The sequence below is a fragment of the Bufo bufo genome, chromosome 1 (genome assembly GCF_905171765.1).
Source record: "Bufo bufo chromosome 1, aBufBuf1.1, whole genome shotgun sequence".
NCBI classification, from domain to species: domain Eukaryota; kingdom Metazoa; phylum Chordata; class Amphibia; order Anura; family Bufonidae; genus Bufo; species Bufo bufo.
The window spans coordinates 584371167-584388691 of record NC_053389.1 but is presented as its reverse complement, the minus strand read 5'-3'; the positions used below and the strand labels follow the sequence as shown (position 1 = coordinate 584388691).

Genomic DNA, 17525 nt, shown 5'->3' with positions numbered 1-17525 from the left:
AAATAAATTGCGGATCTGTTTTTCCAGATGACACCGGAGAGACAGATCGGGCATTTCAATGCATTTGTCATACCGATCCTGATCAGTCTTAAAAAATGCCATCAGTTTACATGCGTTTTGACGGATTCGGCAGGCAGTTCCGGCAACAGAACTGCCTGCCGGATTCCTCTGCCGCAAGTGTGAAAGTACCCTTACCTGTGACTTTTTCTTGAACTATTCGCTATATCAAACCGGTGGCAACATGTGACCCACACCTTGACCCTCTGAACTATACAGCATTGTCAGTGTGGACCAGAAATCAGTCTCTCTCTGCATTCCCATGAAATGTTCAAGGAACATCTCGTAGGAATACATTGAGAAATTGACTACCAGTCCAAATCTGATTCTATATGATTTGGAGAGTCAGTGTGTTGTGGTTCAACATAACGGACCACAAAGCATAATAAGAAAAAAAGACAATTGCACCATATGAAGGCAGCTTTGGACTGCAGATATAGCAGAATTACTGTGTATTCCACACTGTGGGAAGTTATAGTAAAATACACAAGGATTTGGTTTTCAAAACCCTATCAACATGTAGCGCAAGAGATCTGCATAGAAATACGAGAATACTGCAGATATCCATAGCATGTTCATTATACTGCAGAAAAGCCATAGACTATTTATAATGGACTTCACCCTTTGTGGCACATAGGGCTATATCCACTGCAAAACCGAGCAGGTCTTCAAAACTATGTGGCTTCCACATACACTATGTAAATGGAATTTTACAATGTCTTGATTTAACTTACCCAAAGGGGTGAAATCTTTGTTAGCCTTAAATAGTGCAGATGGAAGAAGCTGAAACTGTACACAAAAATAAAGGTATTATTCATTGTTAGCACAGATTGACCACACCCAGGATATATACACATTTACATCAGTCCACATTTTAAAGTTAAAATACCATGATTTGCTTGTTAGCAGTCATATGAATGCTTCCTCTGGTTGTTCCTTGCTTCCTCCACTGTGGCAGAGATGTGAAGAGTAATGGGAGGCATCCAATGCACATACAAGAAGCATAATCCCTTGCGTCTGTGCATGCACTGGATGCTTGCGCTGTAGTAGAGGAAACCGTGAACAGCATAAGGAAGCAGTCATATGCCTAGTCAAGGATTAGCCACCATCCCGGGTCCTATGGACGCAGAGGATGCCAGCATGCGCTGATGCCAGGGCAAAAGCTTCCTGAAGAAAGTGCCTAATGTATTAAAAGTATACACCTCTTAATAACTGACAGATTTTGGTTTGTTCTAAAGTCTGAAAATTTACAAGTAGGTAAACAGACATTTCCCCACCTCTTTCGTCTCTTCAGGGTCTGAATGATCCACAGTGACAAATAAATCATTCTGCAGGTACTTTAATGCACTGAGAGGCTCTGTCTGAGCTCTTTCTTCAAACCTGTAAGAATGTAATCAATGAGAATTAGAGCATACATTAAAAGGGTTACTCCAAAAATATAATCTTATTTAAACTGGTCTGATCAGTTGGGGTCCAACTGCCCATATAAATGGGGCCGTGGGTAGGTGTACAAACTACCATTCCATTAATCTCTGAGGTTGCTGAAGATAGCCAAGCGATTTAGTCCGCTATCTTTTGCAGTCCCACAGAGAATAAATGCAATGGCAGAGCACATGCTCGACTGCCACTCCATTCATATGGGAAGACAAAGTACTCCCCATGTGATTGGTGGGGGTTCCAAAGTCGGAATGGCCACTATGAGACTCATCTCTTATCTCTATAAGTTGTTAAATTGACCACATTTACATTAGGAACACCTTCTGTGAGGTTTACAGGTAGATTAATTCATGATGACATTACTTGCCGATTACTTCATGCACAATAAGATGATTTTGTGCTGACAAATAGTACAATATGGCACAAGACGTGTCAGAAAAGACTCTTAAAAGCTTTTTTTTCTGTACCTGTGTTTTCTAATGAGGTATTTACAGTGTCTCAACAAGTACTCTTTGGAAGGCCGACACAACTTCAGTGACCAGAAGTCATCTAATCGCATTTTTGGAGAGCAGGATTTTCCTGGATTTCCTCCAAAGAGGTAATGAACCTACGATATCAAAGAATAAACATCAAATAATAAACTGCTGTTTGCAGTAGGGACATATCCAAAAGCAGGAGGACAGTAGGCTACGCTGCAGCAGAAACCAGACCTAAAAGAACATTCATAGCTATGAATACAACCATAGACTAGACTACAACGTGAAACAAATGCATCATAGTTAATACAGTAACTGTAAAACAATCCAATATGAATACTAACAAAAAAGTAGAAAAGGTAATTGTCATTTTTAGTAGTCTCATCAGGACACATTGTTTTTTGCATTATGAGTTAATATGTATTTAAAAAAATGTTGAATAAAAGATTTGGATGCTAAATTGCAAGCTTCCTAGGTTTACTTGGGCCTCTTCAAACGTCTCTTAAGAGAGGCCAAAGTAAGCCTAGAAAGCTTGCAATTTTGTCCTCATTTTTTCAGTTAGCCATCAAAAAGTATCAACCACTGATGAATCGCAATCTTTTTTCATCTTCTATTTACTGGCTAACACGGTACAAATCTCTATATTTTTTTTTTTTTTTTTTTTTTTAAAGCCATTCTGTTGTAGTTTTTACAATTTTACTATGGCATACACCGATCATTAATGAGGCTATAGATTTAGTGTACAGATTGTTATGCTTGTGGCCATACTAAGTGCATATTACATTAATTTTATGTACTAGGACTCAAAACTAATTATGTCTATTAACTGTCAAATAGTATGTTTTTTTACATGACATTTATCCTAAACCTGGATTTTTTATTTTTTCTATTTGAACAATAATGTGACAGGATATCCATATGACAGTATATTAGCCTGAGTACTAATAACCTTGTACGTGACAACTGATCTTCAAAGGATTAAACAGCTTCTCATTGCCATTACAGCATGGTTGTGGCCCTTTATTACAGCCACTGGCCCCTCCTAGATTACATAGGCGAAGTAGCAGTACCCAGGCGGTCAGCATGACTGCCACTCATGAAAAGGTTAATCATTGGGAAGCCGTTACTACAACCTAAACAAGAAACAACTTGTCATACTGGTTATCATAAGGAGTTGTACCTTGTGCAGCTCATCATAAACCAACTGGTGTGCAAATCTAGGACAGGGCTCCTCCTCTTGAAGGCTTTTGTTTGGATTTTCTTTTGACGCTTGATCATTCTTATACACACACGACCTATAAAAAGCAGAGCAGTAAGTAGAAATATTACTAGAGTAATATCTGATAAAGGGACTGGCCTCTTCAAGCCTAAGGTTTAGTTTGTGGCAGGTGGCATGACCACAGAGATGTATTGATAAAGCAATTTCAGATATTCTAATGAGAAACCTACAGAGAAAATGCCCAAAATAATACCATACCCAGCATATGCTGCACTTTGATATGTCACAAACCACCTCACAGTGCTTAAGGAATAAAAAAATAAAAACAAATTACCAAAACTAATAGCCTATTAATGGGCTGTAAATCAAAGGCAATAAAAAAAAAAATCACTGGCATTAGGCTATTTTCACACTTGCATTCGGTGTTCCGCTTGTGAGCTCCGTTTGAAGGCTCTCACAAGCGGCCCCGAACGCATCCGTCCAGCCCCAATGCATTCTGAGTGGATGCGGATCCGCTCAGAATGCCTCAGTCTGGCTCCGCTTGGCCTCCGTTCCGCTCAGCAGGCGGACACCCGAACGCAGCTTGCCGTGGCCGTGCGGAGCCAAACGGATCCGTTCAGACTTACAATGCAAGTCAATGGGGACAGGTCCGTTTGACGGCTACGTCCCCCATTGACTTTCAATGCAAAGTCTGGACGGATCCGTCTGACTAACTTTCACACTTAGATTTTTTGGGTGAAATATAATGCAGACGGATCCGTTCTGAACGGATACCATCGTTTGCATTATAGGAGCGGATACGTCTGTGCAGACACCAGACGGATCCACTCCGAACGCAAGTGTGAAAGTAGTCTTAAACAGGTTTTCTAGGAGATCCTATAGTCATGACCTATCCACAGCCGATCAGCTGTCTGAAGAGCCTCCTCACAGCTAATCAAGCACAGTGCCGTACACTGCAGAGTGGATGTGCTTGGTACTGCAGCTCAGGCCCATTCACTTGAAAGGGACTGAGCTGCAACTAGGCCACGTGACTGATGAATGTGAGGTCAATGGCCGAGGAAGAAACCACAGCACTCGCCGATGCAGGAAGTCAGACCGTCACAGATCAGAAGTTGATGACCTCTCCCGAGTCAACACTATATGAATCAGAAAAACGTTTAATGGGGTTGTCCTGTCTCAAGAGAAAACCTGACAACAATAACCTGTAATAAAGAATAGATGCTTAAGGTACTTTCACACTAGCGTTTTTTTCTTTTCCGGCATAGAGTTCCGTCACAGGGGCTCAATACCGGAAAAGAACTGATCAGGATTATCCCCATGCATTCTGACTGGAGAGTAATCCATTCAGGATGCATCAGGATGTCTTCAGTTCAGTCGTTTTGACTGATCAGGCAAAAGATAAAACCGTAGCATGCTACGGTTTTATCTCCGGCGAAAAAAACTGAAGACTTGCCTGAATGCCGGATCCAGCATTTTTCCCCATAGGAATGTATTAGTGCCGGATCCAGCATTTTTCCCCATAGGAATGTATTGGTGCCAGATCCGGCATTCAAAATACCGGATCCGTCCTTCAGGCCTGCGCAGACCGGTAAAAATGTGAAAAAGAAATTACAAGACTGATCCGTCTGTCCGCATGACAAGCGGAGAGACGGATCCTTTCTTGCAATGCATTTGTGAGACGGATCCGCATCTGTAACCGTCTCACAAATTCTTTTAGTCACATCCAAATCGGCGGATCCTGCGGGCAGTTCCGACAACGGAACTGCCCGCCGGATCACACTGCCGCAAGTGTGAAAGTAGCCTTACCTGACAGATTCTGTGCCGCAGCTCCAGTGCTTTAAAACAGGTCGATCACGAATTGTCTGGTTTCTTCTTGAAACCGATCAACCCCTGTAAACCTCTCTAATCTAACTAGCTGTGCAATCTAAGAGTAAGTACAATAGTGAAAATGAGAAAGAATTGCTGCTTACCAGCTATTTCGAACAATATCATAAATCCAGAAGGAATTTCTGACATTCTCTTCACGCTTTTCTTTATCTTTACTCAGGCCTGACAAAACGTGGATTTCATTTAACTCTGGGTCAATGGTAGCTCTCTGAGTGAAGCCCGTCATTGGCACTGTTAGTAGCAAGATGAACAATGTGTCAACACGTTTAATGGACTAAAGCAAAAGAACTGTGTTTAAAGCTGAACCCTATTCACATTAATGAGCTCTATATTCTTTAATTCCCAAGGCTGGTTGTGGACTGAATCAGTCCATGGATAGGACAGAACAGAGCCAAATGGAAATAAATGAATTCGACCCATCATGTCATACATATACAAGTTCGATTAACCGTGGCCCATTTTCTGACCTGGTTGATCACTTTATCGACCATCATTCATGCAAATTTTTCAGACAACGGGGGGCTGAAAAAAGGAGCGCTTATTTCACATGCATTAGCATCTTTAGAAAGTGATCAACAGAGACAGTAACATGTCAGCTCTGCTCTTGAGAGCCGGGGAACACAGGTGGAAAACCACTTTCCATCATTTAAGAAACCATTTATTACTTTGTAATATTATTATAATAATAATAATAATAATAATAATAGGTCTTCTCTGAAACAAATGTTTCTTCTTATCAAAACGCAGGTGGCAGAAGATACTTGTACATGCTTGTAACACACTGGCCCATATTTGAGTGCACCTACAAGTTAAATGTAAATCGCTCAAAACTGCCAGTTTGCAGCATTTAGTTTTAATAAAATTCACTGTGCCAAGGTGCGTGACATAAGATGCGCCATTTAACAAAAAAATTGCATGACAATTAAAGCTTAAAACGGTGTCACAAAGTAAGCCAACCAACAGTTGGTATAGAGTTAGAGAAAAGTGTATCCCTGCACCAGATTTATCATCCAGGCTGAGCGCCCGGGTGCAGGTCTAGACATCTTAAGTTTACACCATCGACAGGATTAGTAAATATGCCCCACACAAACTCTAATATTTAGTTGGACAGCCTTTAGCTTGGATTATGGCACCCCTTTGCTCTGGCATAGTTTCCACAAGCTTCTGCTATGTCACAACATTTATTTCTGTGCATTCATTTTTTTCCCCAATGGGGTTTAGGTCTGGCCAATCAATGATGTCTCATGCTCCCTGAACCACTCTTTCACAACTTGAGCCCGATGAATCCTGGAATTGTCATCTTGGAATATGCCCGTGCCATCAGGGAAGAACAAATCCATTGATGGAATAACCTGGTCATTCAGTATGTTCCGGTAGTAAGCTGACCTCATTCTTGGAGCACATACTGTTGCTGAACCTAGACCTGACCAACTGCAGCAACCCCAGATCATAGCACTGCCCCGACAGGCTTGTAGAGTAGGCACTATCACTTCATCTGCCTCTCTTCTTACCCTGATGCGCCCATCACAATGGAACAGGGTCAATCTGGACTTACCAGACCACATGACCTTCTTCCATTGCTCCAGAGTGCAATCTTTATGCTCCCTAGAAAATTGAAGCCGTTTTTGCCAGTTAGCCTGATTGACTACTACTGTTTTTCTTAAGGCTACACAGCTGTTTAGTCCCAATCTCTTAAGTTCCCTTTACATTGTGCGTGTGGAAATGCTCTTACTTTCACTATTAAACATTTGGTGAAATCAAATCGTAGAAAAACAGTAGAAATCAGGGATATGTTTAAGTGATCACCGATCATTCAAGATTTTTTTCCCCGACTACATTCTTTCCACTTTTTAATAATGCGTTGGACAGTTCTTCACCCGATTTTAGTAGTTTCTGCAATCTGCTTTGATGTATTCTCTGCTTGATGCATGCCAATAATTTGACCCTTCAGAAACAGACTAATATCTTTTCCGCGACCACAGGATATGTCTTTCGACATGGTTGCTTAACAAATGAGAAGCTCCTCACTGAATCAGTTAGGGTTAAATAACTTGTTACCAGCTAAAACAATCACCCATGCAGTAAGTATCCAATGGGGTGCTCTTACCTGCCCTTTTACGATCAAGCAGCTACTCAACAAAACAGCAAGAATTTTTCTTGGAAACGTTACGGTTAATACTGCATGAAAATTATTTTTTATTTGGAAATACTTTTTATTTGCAGCGACAGGGTACCGCGATGGACTCTAAGGTGGCCCCGCCCTACGCAAATGCATTCATGTCATCTTTTGAAAGAGCCCATGGTTATACACATACATTATTTCAATAATACGCTCCGTCTTGGAAAAGATTTAAAGATGACATCTTTTACGTGTGGGCGGGGCCACTCGAGTACCTCTTACTTTTCTTTGACCACTTGAATATTTGGGAGGAGCTGAAATTTACACTGACATATGATCAATATTCAGTTAATTTCTTGGATACCACAGTGACCAAGGATGTGAATGGACATCTCCACACTGATCTGTATAGAAAAACTGATAAAAATAGCATCTTACATTACCAAAGTGTCCACCCACCGGCCCTAAAAAAAAGCCATACCAAAATCCCAATATACTAGGGTCAAGAAAATAGTAAGATTCAGAAATCCACCAGAAAAGGATTGATGAGATGACGTCTAGATTTTTGGATAGAGGCTATCCTCAAAAGGTATTAGTGGAGAGACAAAGTGACAAGAAGTTACCAATTACTCCAAACATTCACAAACACTGCCACATTTTGGGGAGGTCATACCCATCAATTGAGGATTTTAATAATCCACCACTTATTTGTAATAAGCAAAAACCCAATCTCCGAGACCAAGCGGACATTGGAGGCATGAGAGGTGTTCTGATACAGAAGACCCTTATGAATAAAAAAAACTGGAACATTCCCCTGCCTGCATTGCACGCAGTGTTCGAACGTATTAAAAGGTACATTTTTCTATCATCCACATACTGGAAGAGCATTAAATTAAAGGGTACTACACGTGTGACACTGCAAATGTGATATATTTAATAAAGTGCCCCTGCGTAGGGGAGACCATGTAGACCATTAAAGACCGTATTAGTAAACATAAGTCCACCATACGGATGAAAAATCTGTTGCTGCCATTACCATTCCCTTTCCATAAATGCAAACACTCAATTTCACAGTTAAAATATCAAATAATAGAACAAATCCATCAACCAAGGAGAGGGGGTCAAATTAAAAAATTATTACTCAAAAAAGAGAAGCATTTTGGATTCACACACTGGATACCCTACAACCCAGGGGATTAGGACGTCATGAATCTGGGCAACTGATTAAATGATATATGTTTTCCTTTACAGACCGCTATGCAGCGATAATAGTGTGAAGAATCTTTGTATCCTCATGAAAGAGATTGATTTGATCTGAGATTGATTATTATATTGAATCCCTGTCGTTTTCTTTATAATTTTCTTTATGGTTTCGTCACTTTGTATATAAATTTTGATATACATCACTTCCTGTTTGCATAATGAATTGATGATGTCACTACCGTGTAATTCAAATACCCCACCTATAAAAAGTTACTTTATGTCAGTATAAGTTATCAGTTGAGGAAGGCTGGACGGGCTGAAACTCCTCCTGAAAAACCTAGGATTTGGAAAATGCAATAAAGAATATACAGTGTTGAAAGTACCACGCCTGCTGGGATTACATCTGCACTTTATGGCCAGGCAGTGTAATTTACAGTGGATTCACTTACCCATACCAGAATCCTTCTTGGTGCCATCAGATATAATTTCCACATGGTCATTGTCTACATCATAGCTGAAGAAGTCATTCAAATAGGTCTTTGATCTTTGTCCACCAAACACATATAAGCAGCGGTTTTTCTAGAAAAAAAAAATTCTGTATCAGTTATTTTTCAGTAGCTGAAGGCGCCTTATGCCCAAAATTCTATTCAACAATTCTATTCTAGCTGTGCACATAAAGTACAAGCACACTTACAGAGTGGAAAAGCATGCAGTGCCCTATCCTGGACTGTATATCTTCAGGTCCAGCATTGCAAGAGTCTTCTCGCAGAAGTTTCCAGGTTCGAGTATGGCAGTCAAAAGCAAAAAGTCCACTAAACTGGGGTTCATTGGCTCTGCTGTCATCCACATTGCCATTGCAAGTAAGGATTCGGCCTCCAAAGGTGTAGATCATGTGCTTTTCTGAATCCATACACATCTACAAACATACAAGATGCAGAGGTTACAGTTATTGACGAGGAAGATGTACCCCTATACTGAAGGTAAGTTTATTAACCACCTTAAGGATGGAGCCTATTTTGACCTTAAAGGGGTTATCCCATGATTAATGTAAAAAAATGAAAATCAGATATCATATAGTACATGCCAATCTCTTTCTAACAAAGCTAGAACCAGCCCTGTACCTCACATGGATTCAGAGATCACAGCTCATGGGGCGTGTCCATCCTCTCCCCATCACAGCTCAGGAGGTAGCTGATGGATGAAACTAAGCATGTGCAGCCTTCTCAGTGAGCAGGTCAAAGAAATTAGAAAAAGACCAAACAGCAGGTGGCGCTATACAGACACATTTTATTGAATAACTCAGTGAAATTTTTAATTACATGCAATTACAAAAGTATTCAGATCCAGGTGCTGGTTTGAAAACTGTAGAATATTTTTTTGTGGGACTACCCCTTTAACCTCTTTAGGACACAGGGCGTACAGGTACGCCCTGATGTCCTGGTATTTAAGGACACAGGGCGTACCTGTACGCCCTGTGTATTTCCGATCACCGCCACGCGGTGATCGGAACCCGGTGCCTGCTCAAATCATTGAGCAGGCACCTGGGGCCAATGCGCCCCGCCCCGTGTAGGCGATCGCAGCAAACAGCAGGTCAAACCTGCGGTTTTCTGCGTTTCCGGGTTATTCGGGTCTCTGAGGACCTGATAACCCGGAACAGGATGGTGATAGGTGGTGTGATAATACACCACCAATCACCATCCTGCAATCCTGAGAAGTGATTGCGACATCACCTCTCAGGATCGCCTCTGATTGGTAGGTGGGCGGGCGGTGGGACGTTCAAATCTTGGCACCGCTCCTCTCCTCCCCCTTTTGTGTCCGGGGAGCAGAGGAGAGAGGAGCGCTGCCGCTGCACGTATGGATCTCAGCCAGCATCACCCCATCTGTGTCCCAGCACCCATCCATGCCCCAGCACCCCTCATCTGATCAGCCAAGTAATTAGGGAAAGGGTGGGCTAGGCAGGGATATAAAAGGGAAAGTTAGTGGGGAAAAAAAGTTTGATTGCATCACTTTAAGTAGGGTGTCTAGGGTCACACAACTGTGCTGTGGACCCCAGACCCCCCAGGGGTGCTGCCGCTTGCCCCCCTACAGATTTTTTTTTTTTTTTGCGTACGGTGACTGTGGCCGGCACTCTTAGCGTCTGGCCACTGTTAGCGCATCACACACCCTACCGCTGATCAACTTCGGACGGTTGATCAGCGGGTTTTAAAATTTTTAGACTTTTTAAAACTTTTTTTAGTCTTTTTTTTTTTCTGTTAGTTTTAAGTACGCGAACACCCGTGCCCCCACACACACTGAATAAAGATTTACACGCACATACACACACGCGCAGACACACTACCCTATGGCCCGCCAGATGTTCTCGGCCGAGGAGGCATACGCCCAGCTTGCCACTGAGTCCGAGAGTCCTAGTGAGGACGAGGATGACCCCACTTTCCTGTTGTCATCCGCGTCCTCCTCATCATCTAGCGATGATGAGCCCCCAAGGCTGCGGAGACGCCGCCAGGCGGAGCAAGGGGACCGCCATGCTAGGGACCCTGTGGCCCACCCTAGTACGAGCAGCTCTGGGGCTCGTACTAGTTTTCCGGCCCACCAGTTAAATCCACCGAAGCCCCCTGCCGGTGAACTTGTCTGGTGTACCGCAGAGCGATTTGAGCCTGTGATTCCTGATTTTGTAGGCCAACCAGGAATCCAGATTTCCACAGTGGGCTTCACTGAATATGACTTTTTTAGGCTGGGTTCACACGAGCGGATGCCGTGCGTGGCATCCGCTCCGTGAAAGAGTGCCAAGACCCGATGCAGACTGCAGAGGCACGGAGCATTAACATGACTGATAACGCTCCGTGCCTCTCTGTGACCTCTTTACTACGAAATCACAGTGACAACTTTATCTCTCTTTTTTTTTAGTGACCAACTGGTAAATCTAATGGTGGAGCAAACAAACCTGTACGCCCAACAGTTTGTTGCTCAACACCCGGGCTCCTTTTTTGCTAGGCCCGGTGGCTGGACCCCGGTCAGTGCAGCCAAGATGAGGACATTTTGGGGCCTCGTGCTGCACATGGGCCTAGTCAAGAAACCTAGTGTCAGGCATTACTGGAGTGGGGACGTCCTCTATCAGACCCCACTTTACAGTACGGCCATGACACGTACCCGGTTTTAGGCCATCCGGAAATGCCTGCATTATTCAGATAATGCAGCATGACCCCCCCCAAGGTGATCCTGCCTATGACCGCCTTTACAAAATCAGGCCGGTCATCGATCACTTTGGGGCCAAATTTGTACAGGCCTATGTACCTGGAAGGGAGGTCGTGGTTGATGAGTCTCATTGCGTTCAAGGGGAGACTCATTTTCCGCCAGTATGTTCTCTCAAAGCGGACGAGGTATGGCGTGAAGCTGTACAAACTTTGTGAGAGTACCTCAGGGTACACTTACAAGTTTCGTGTGTACAAGGGGTGAGATTCCCGTATTCAACACCCAGAATGTCCCCCCACTCTGGGTGTTAGCGGGAAACTTGTGTGGGACCTTATGCACCCACTGCTAGATAAAGGTTATCGCCTGTACGTGGATAACTTTTATACTAGTATCCCCTTGTTCCAGTCCCTCGCCGCCAGATCCACGTCCGCTTGTGGGACTGTGCGAAAAATCAACTCGGCCTCCCTGCCCACCCCCTCCAGGTACCTATCCCCAGGGGTGAGACCCGTGCCCTTACCAGTGAAAACCTGTTGCGGGTCAGATATAAGAACAAGAGGGATGTCCTTGTACTGTCTACAATTCATGGTAACGGCATTACCCCTGTCCCTGTGCGAGGTACCGTGGCAATGGTCCTCAAGCCCGATTGTATCGTCGACTACAATCGGTATATGGGAGGAGTTGATCTCTCTGATCAAGTCCTCAAGCCATAGAACGCCATGCGCAAAACCCGGGCATGGTACAAAAAAGTTGCGGTCTACTTGGAGCAGGTTGCCTTGTACAACTCTTTTGTGCTGTCCCGGAGCACTGGCAACACAGGGACATTCCTTCAGTTCTATGAGGCAGTCCTCAAGGCCCTGATCTTTTCTGACCAGGAAAGAGCAGGCAGGAGTACCTCTGGAACTGGAGGCGCACGGATCGTCCCTGGCCAACACTTTCCAGGTGTGGTCCACCATACTGGAAAGAAGGGACGGACCCCAAAAAAAGTGCAGAGTGTGTGGCAGGAGGGGGATACGGAAGGACACCACTACTCAGTGCGACACATGCCCCGATCATCCGGGCCTCTGCATTGATGGTTGCTTCAGGGAGTACCACACTTCCATGGAGTACTAGATTTATATCCCAATTTAGCCACTGACAATCTGATAAAAAAAAAACTCAGACTTAAGACACTAAAACTAAAATAAATTTAAAAAAAAGTAGACCTATTAGGTATCGCCGCATCCGTAATCTGCTCTATAAAAATACCCCCCTAAATTGTAATAGCAAGCGATCAAAAAGTCATATGCCCCCCAAAATAGCGCTAATAAAACAGTCCTCTCCTCGCGCAAAAAATATGAGCCGCTACATAAGATAATCGGCTAAAAAAAAAAAAAAATGACTCAGACTATGGAGATACTAAAATGTTTTTTTTTTTTTCTTTGTAAAAAGATAATAGTGTAAAACAAATAAATAAAAAGTAGACCTATTAGGTATCGCCGCGTCCGTAAGAATCTCCTCAATAAAAATACCTCCCTAAACCCTCAGATGAACACGGTAAAAAAAAAAAAAAAAAGACAAAAAAGCAATTTTTGGGCAAATTTTCCATGTTAATCTGTTTTTTTCCACTAACAAAGCAAGGGTTAACAGCCAAACAAAACTTAATATTTATTACCCTCATACCGCAGTTTACAGAAACACCCCATATGTGGTCGTAAATTGCTGTATGACCAAATGGCAGGCCGCAGAAGGAAAGGAACGCTGTATAGTTTCTGGAAGGCAGATTTTGATGGCCTTTTATTTTTGGGCACCATGTCCCATTTGAAGCCCCCCTGATGCACCTCTAGAGTAAAAACTCCATAAAAGCGACCCCATCTAAGAAACTACACCCCTCAAGGTATCCAAAACTGATTTTACAAACGTTGTTAACCCTTTAGGTGTTCCACAAGAGTCATTGGCAAATGGAGATGAAATTTCAGAATTTCTATTTCTGGTAACCTTGCTTCACAAAAATGTAATATAGATAAACCAAAAATAATATGTACCCTAAAAAATAGTCCCAACAAAACTGCCACCTTATCCCGTAATTTCCAAAATAGGGTCACTTTTATGGAGTTTCTACTCTAGGGATGCATCAGGGGGGCTTCAAATGGGACATGGTGTAAATAAACCAGTCCAGTAAAATCTGCCTTCCAAAAACCACACAGGACACCTTTCCCTCTACGCCCTACTGTGTGCCCGTACAGTAGTTTACGGCCACATATGGGGTGTTTCTGCAAACTACAGAATCGGGGCAATAAATATTGAGTTTTGTTTGGCTGTTAACCCTTGATTTGTTACTGGAAAAAAATTGAAAATTTGCCAAAAAATTGAAATTCTAAAATTTCATCTCCATTTGCCAATAACTTTTGTGCAACACCTAAAGGGTTAACGACGTTTGTAAAATCAGTTTAGAATACCTTGAGGGGTGTAGTTTCTAGAATGGGGTCATTTGTGGGTGGTTTCTATTATGTAAGCCTCACAAAGTGACTTCAGACCTGAACTGGTCCCTAAAAATTGGGTTTTTGAAAATTTCTGAAAGATTTCAAGATTTGCTTCTAAACTTCTAAGCCTTGTAACATCCCCAAAATATAAAATATCATTCCCAAAATGGTCCAAACATGAAGTAGACATATGGGGAATGTAAAGTAATAACTATTTTTGGAGGTATTAGAATGGCCTGGATAAGTCAAAGTGTTTTAAAGTTATCACCACTTAAAGTGACACTGGTCAGATTTGCAAAAAATGGTCTGGTCCTTAAGGTGAAATAAGGTTGTGTCACTAGGTTAAAAAATCTAAACTAACTATACAGACATGGAGAGCGGCACCCAGGGATCTCCCTGCACTTACTATTATCCCTGGGCGCCGCTCCGTTCTCCCGGTATAGGCTCCGGTATCTCCCATGCTGTAGCGCTGGCCAATCGCTGCGCTCAGCTCATAGCCTGAGAGTTTTTTTTTTCTCTCAGGCTATGAGCTGAGCGCAGCGATTGGCCAGCGCTACAGCATGGGAGAAAGACGTCGGCAGGTTCCACTGGGTGGAGCCTAACATGTGAAGATACCGGAGGCTATACCGGGAGAACGGAGCGGCGCCCAGGTATAATAGTAAGTGCAGGGAGATCCCTGGGCGCTGCTCTCCATGTCTGTATACTTAGTTTAGATTTTTTAATCTAGTGAAAGGTCCTCTTTTTTTAAATCAGGCTAGTCACCATATGGTGATAACTTTGGAATACTTTTACTTCAGTTCGGAGATTATTTTTCGTGACACATTGGGAGAGATTTATCAAAAGGTATTATGCCACTACTATGGAGTAAAAAGTCAGATTATGACACTGTATATTTGTGCCATAATTTGCAACTTTGAGTTTTTTGCCTTATTACTAAAGTGGAAAAAACAAATCACAGAAAAAACTAAGATAAAAACATCCTGCACGATATGATATAAAAATCTGCGGATGTCCCTGGCCATATTATTGAAGAAAACCACAGAAATAAGATAATAATGCACTTAGTAAAGTAGATGCAAGCATTATATATGGACAAAGTCCTCACTCTGATATGATAATATCTGAGACACTTAGCCAATATATTTTGATCAAAACACATCTGAGCCCGCCTACCAAGCGCCAAGGTGGTCTCAGGTCAGGCGGGTCCTACGCTAAACCTACCTAAGCCATTGGGCTTCTATGTTCAGGAGCGCAGACGCCGCACATTATTATCTTATTTCTGTGATTTTCTTCAATAATATGGCCAGGGACATCCGCACATTTGTATATCGTACGTGCAGGATGTTTTTATCTTAGTTATTTCTGTGATGTTTTTTGTCTATGTAGAATTTGCTTGAGGGAGTGGCACCTTCAAGTGTGAATGCGCACCTATTTTATCTTGGGAGTAGCATTCCTCTGCACTTTTGCCCTTCCTATCCAATAGAGCGCCTTGATTAGGTGGTACATATGGGTGTGCTTGCTCCTCCCATTGGTTGCTTGATGCACATGGAGGTGACTAAGAGCAGCACACCATATGTGCGGCGTCTGCGCTCCTGAAAATAGAAGACCAATGGCTTAGGTAGGTTTAGCGTAGGACCCGCCTGACCCAAGTCCACCTTGGCACTTGGTAGGCGGGCTCAGATGTGTTTTGATCAAAATATATTGGCTAAGTGTCTCAGATATTATCATATCAGAGTGAGGACTTTGTCCATATATAATGCTTGCATCTACAGGGTGGGCCATTTATATGGATACACCTTAATAAAATGGGAATGGTTGGTGATATTAACTTCCTATTTGTGGCACATTAGTATATGTGAGGGGGGAAATAGGACTCATTTGCATACTAAATAAAGTACATTTTCTGGAGTTTGAAAGTACAGGTAAAGCTAACAAAGGCATGGTTGAAATGATGTTAGACAGATGCACACTGCATTTGCATTGCTTACATATAGAAGTAACAATGACAGATTCCCTTTAAGTCCCAAGTGGTGACTTTTTGCTGGTACAATAAACTGCAACAGTTATCTATTGCAGTTTATTCAACCTGTCAGTTTTACTGACACTTAGTCGACTAACCCCTGGCTCTGGAAGGCTTCTGTACATTGCAGGCCCTCCGGCTGCCATCGCAACAGCGAGACCCTGCAATCGCATCACAGGGGCCCGATGGGGAATAGAGGGAGCTTCTTCCCCCTGTGAACCCCTTAAATGCAGTGGTAGCTATGGACTGATGCTTCTAAGGCCGGCACTAGCACAGATCTCTGCTGTTGCAACAGGGTGTCCAGCTGTATTTTACAGCTGACACACGAGGCACAGTTCCTTAGTTGCTGTCATCGATATGCCGTAAATATACATCTTTTTGCACAAATGAGCAGATTGCTATGCCGTATATTTACGGCATTTTGCGCTACGGGGTTAAACAAGTGCACATGTCAGTAGATACAAAGCAACTTTGACACATACGTACCTGGTGATCAAATACCAGCTTTGGCCCTCCATCAGCCGCAGTGTCGTCACTTAATAAAGACCAGGTGTTGGTGTCAATGTCGTATCGATAGAAGTCACTTTTCAAGGACTTGCTGTTTCGCACAGATGAGTCCAGGTATCTGCCTAAAGTGTAGATCTGCCTCCGCTGAGAGTCAATGCACATCTTGTGACAAGATCTGGCACTGGGACCATTCTGAGGGAAATCACAATTGGAGTATTTAATAAGTCATACAGGAAAATTTCACATTTATTTCTAGATAATTCTCCCACCAAACTCGCATGGTTCCACATGTCTCACCTCACATACAACTCTCGGTCTAAGCAATCCTACTCTTTCAAAACACATTTAATACAGTCTCATCTATAGAGGATGCTGCAGGATTACACCCAGAGTGCTTGAAAAGCTGAGCATGTGTAGTACTTTCATTTACCAATGCAACTGTGGTCTTAAACTGAATCTGTCACCAGTTTTATGGTGACATTTACCTGAACTGAACCAGCAGTTTTGCTAAAATCTTGTGTTGTGCTGTGTAGTGTACAGCGCAGGCTCTTGAGTCTTTATATTCATGAGCTACCAAGCTTTCTTCACCTCCTCTTCTCCCATTGATGACTCTACGAAAAATATGTCAATCTGTGCCGGAGAGAGCCGGGGGCTCATGAATATCAGGACTCAGCAGTTCAAGCTGGAGCTGTTCAATACAAGATTTGAGAAAAACGGCTGGGTCAATTAAAGTAAGTGACCCAGCATTTTGCTAAGGGGATCGGTCACCAGTTTATGCCAGGAACAGATTTCCTCTCTTGTGTCCTCATGAAGTGCAGCTGCACAGGGGCAAGCTCCATGCGGAATCAATTGGTCAGTTTTGGGCTTTTTGGGACAGCTATAGCTTAATCCTGTAAACATGCAGTCTACATAGAGAAGGAAAGGTAGAGAGTTATCATAGAGTTTACAAAAT

The 17525-nt window shown here is 42.8% G+C and overlaps 1 protein-coding gene across 2 annotated transcripts in view; it reads right to left on the bottom strand.

Moving 5' to 3' along the window:
- MKLN1 (muskelin 1) overlaps positions 1–17525 on the bottom strand; it is a 64473-nt gene that overhangs the window by 4560 nt on the left and 42388 nt on the right. For both annotated transcript variants that reach the window (XM_040413389.1, XM_040413391.1), the window contains 8 exons: positions 16553–16765; positions 9093–9314; positions 8848–8977; positions 5160–5307; positions 3151–3265; positions 1962–2101; positions 1335–1437; positions 792–846 (listed from right to left, as the gene is read on the bottom strand). In XM_040413389.1, the coding sequence (XP_040269323.1) occupies positions 792–846; positions 1335–1437; positions 1962–2101; positions 3151–3265; positions 5160–5307; positions 8848–8977; positions 9093–9314; positions 16553–16765 (1126 nt within the window). The remainder of the gene's footprint in view (positions 1–791; positions 847–1334; positions 1438–1961; positions 2102–3150; positions 3266–5159; positions 5308–8847; positions 8978–9092; positions 9315–16552; positions 16766–17525) is intronic.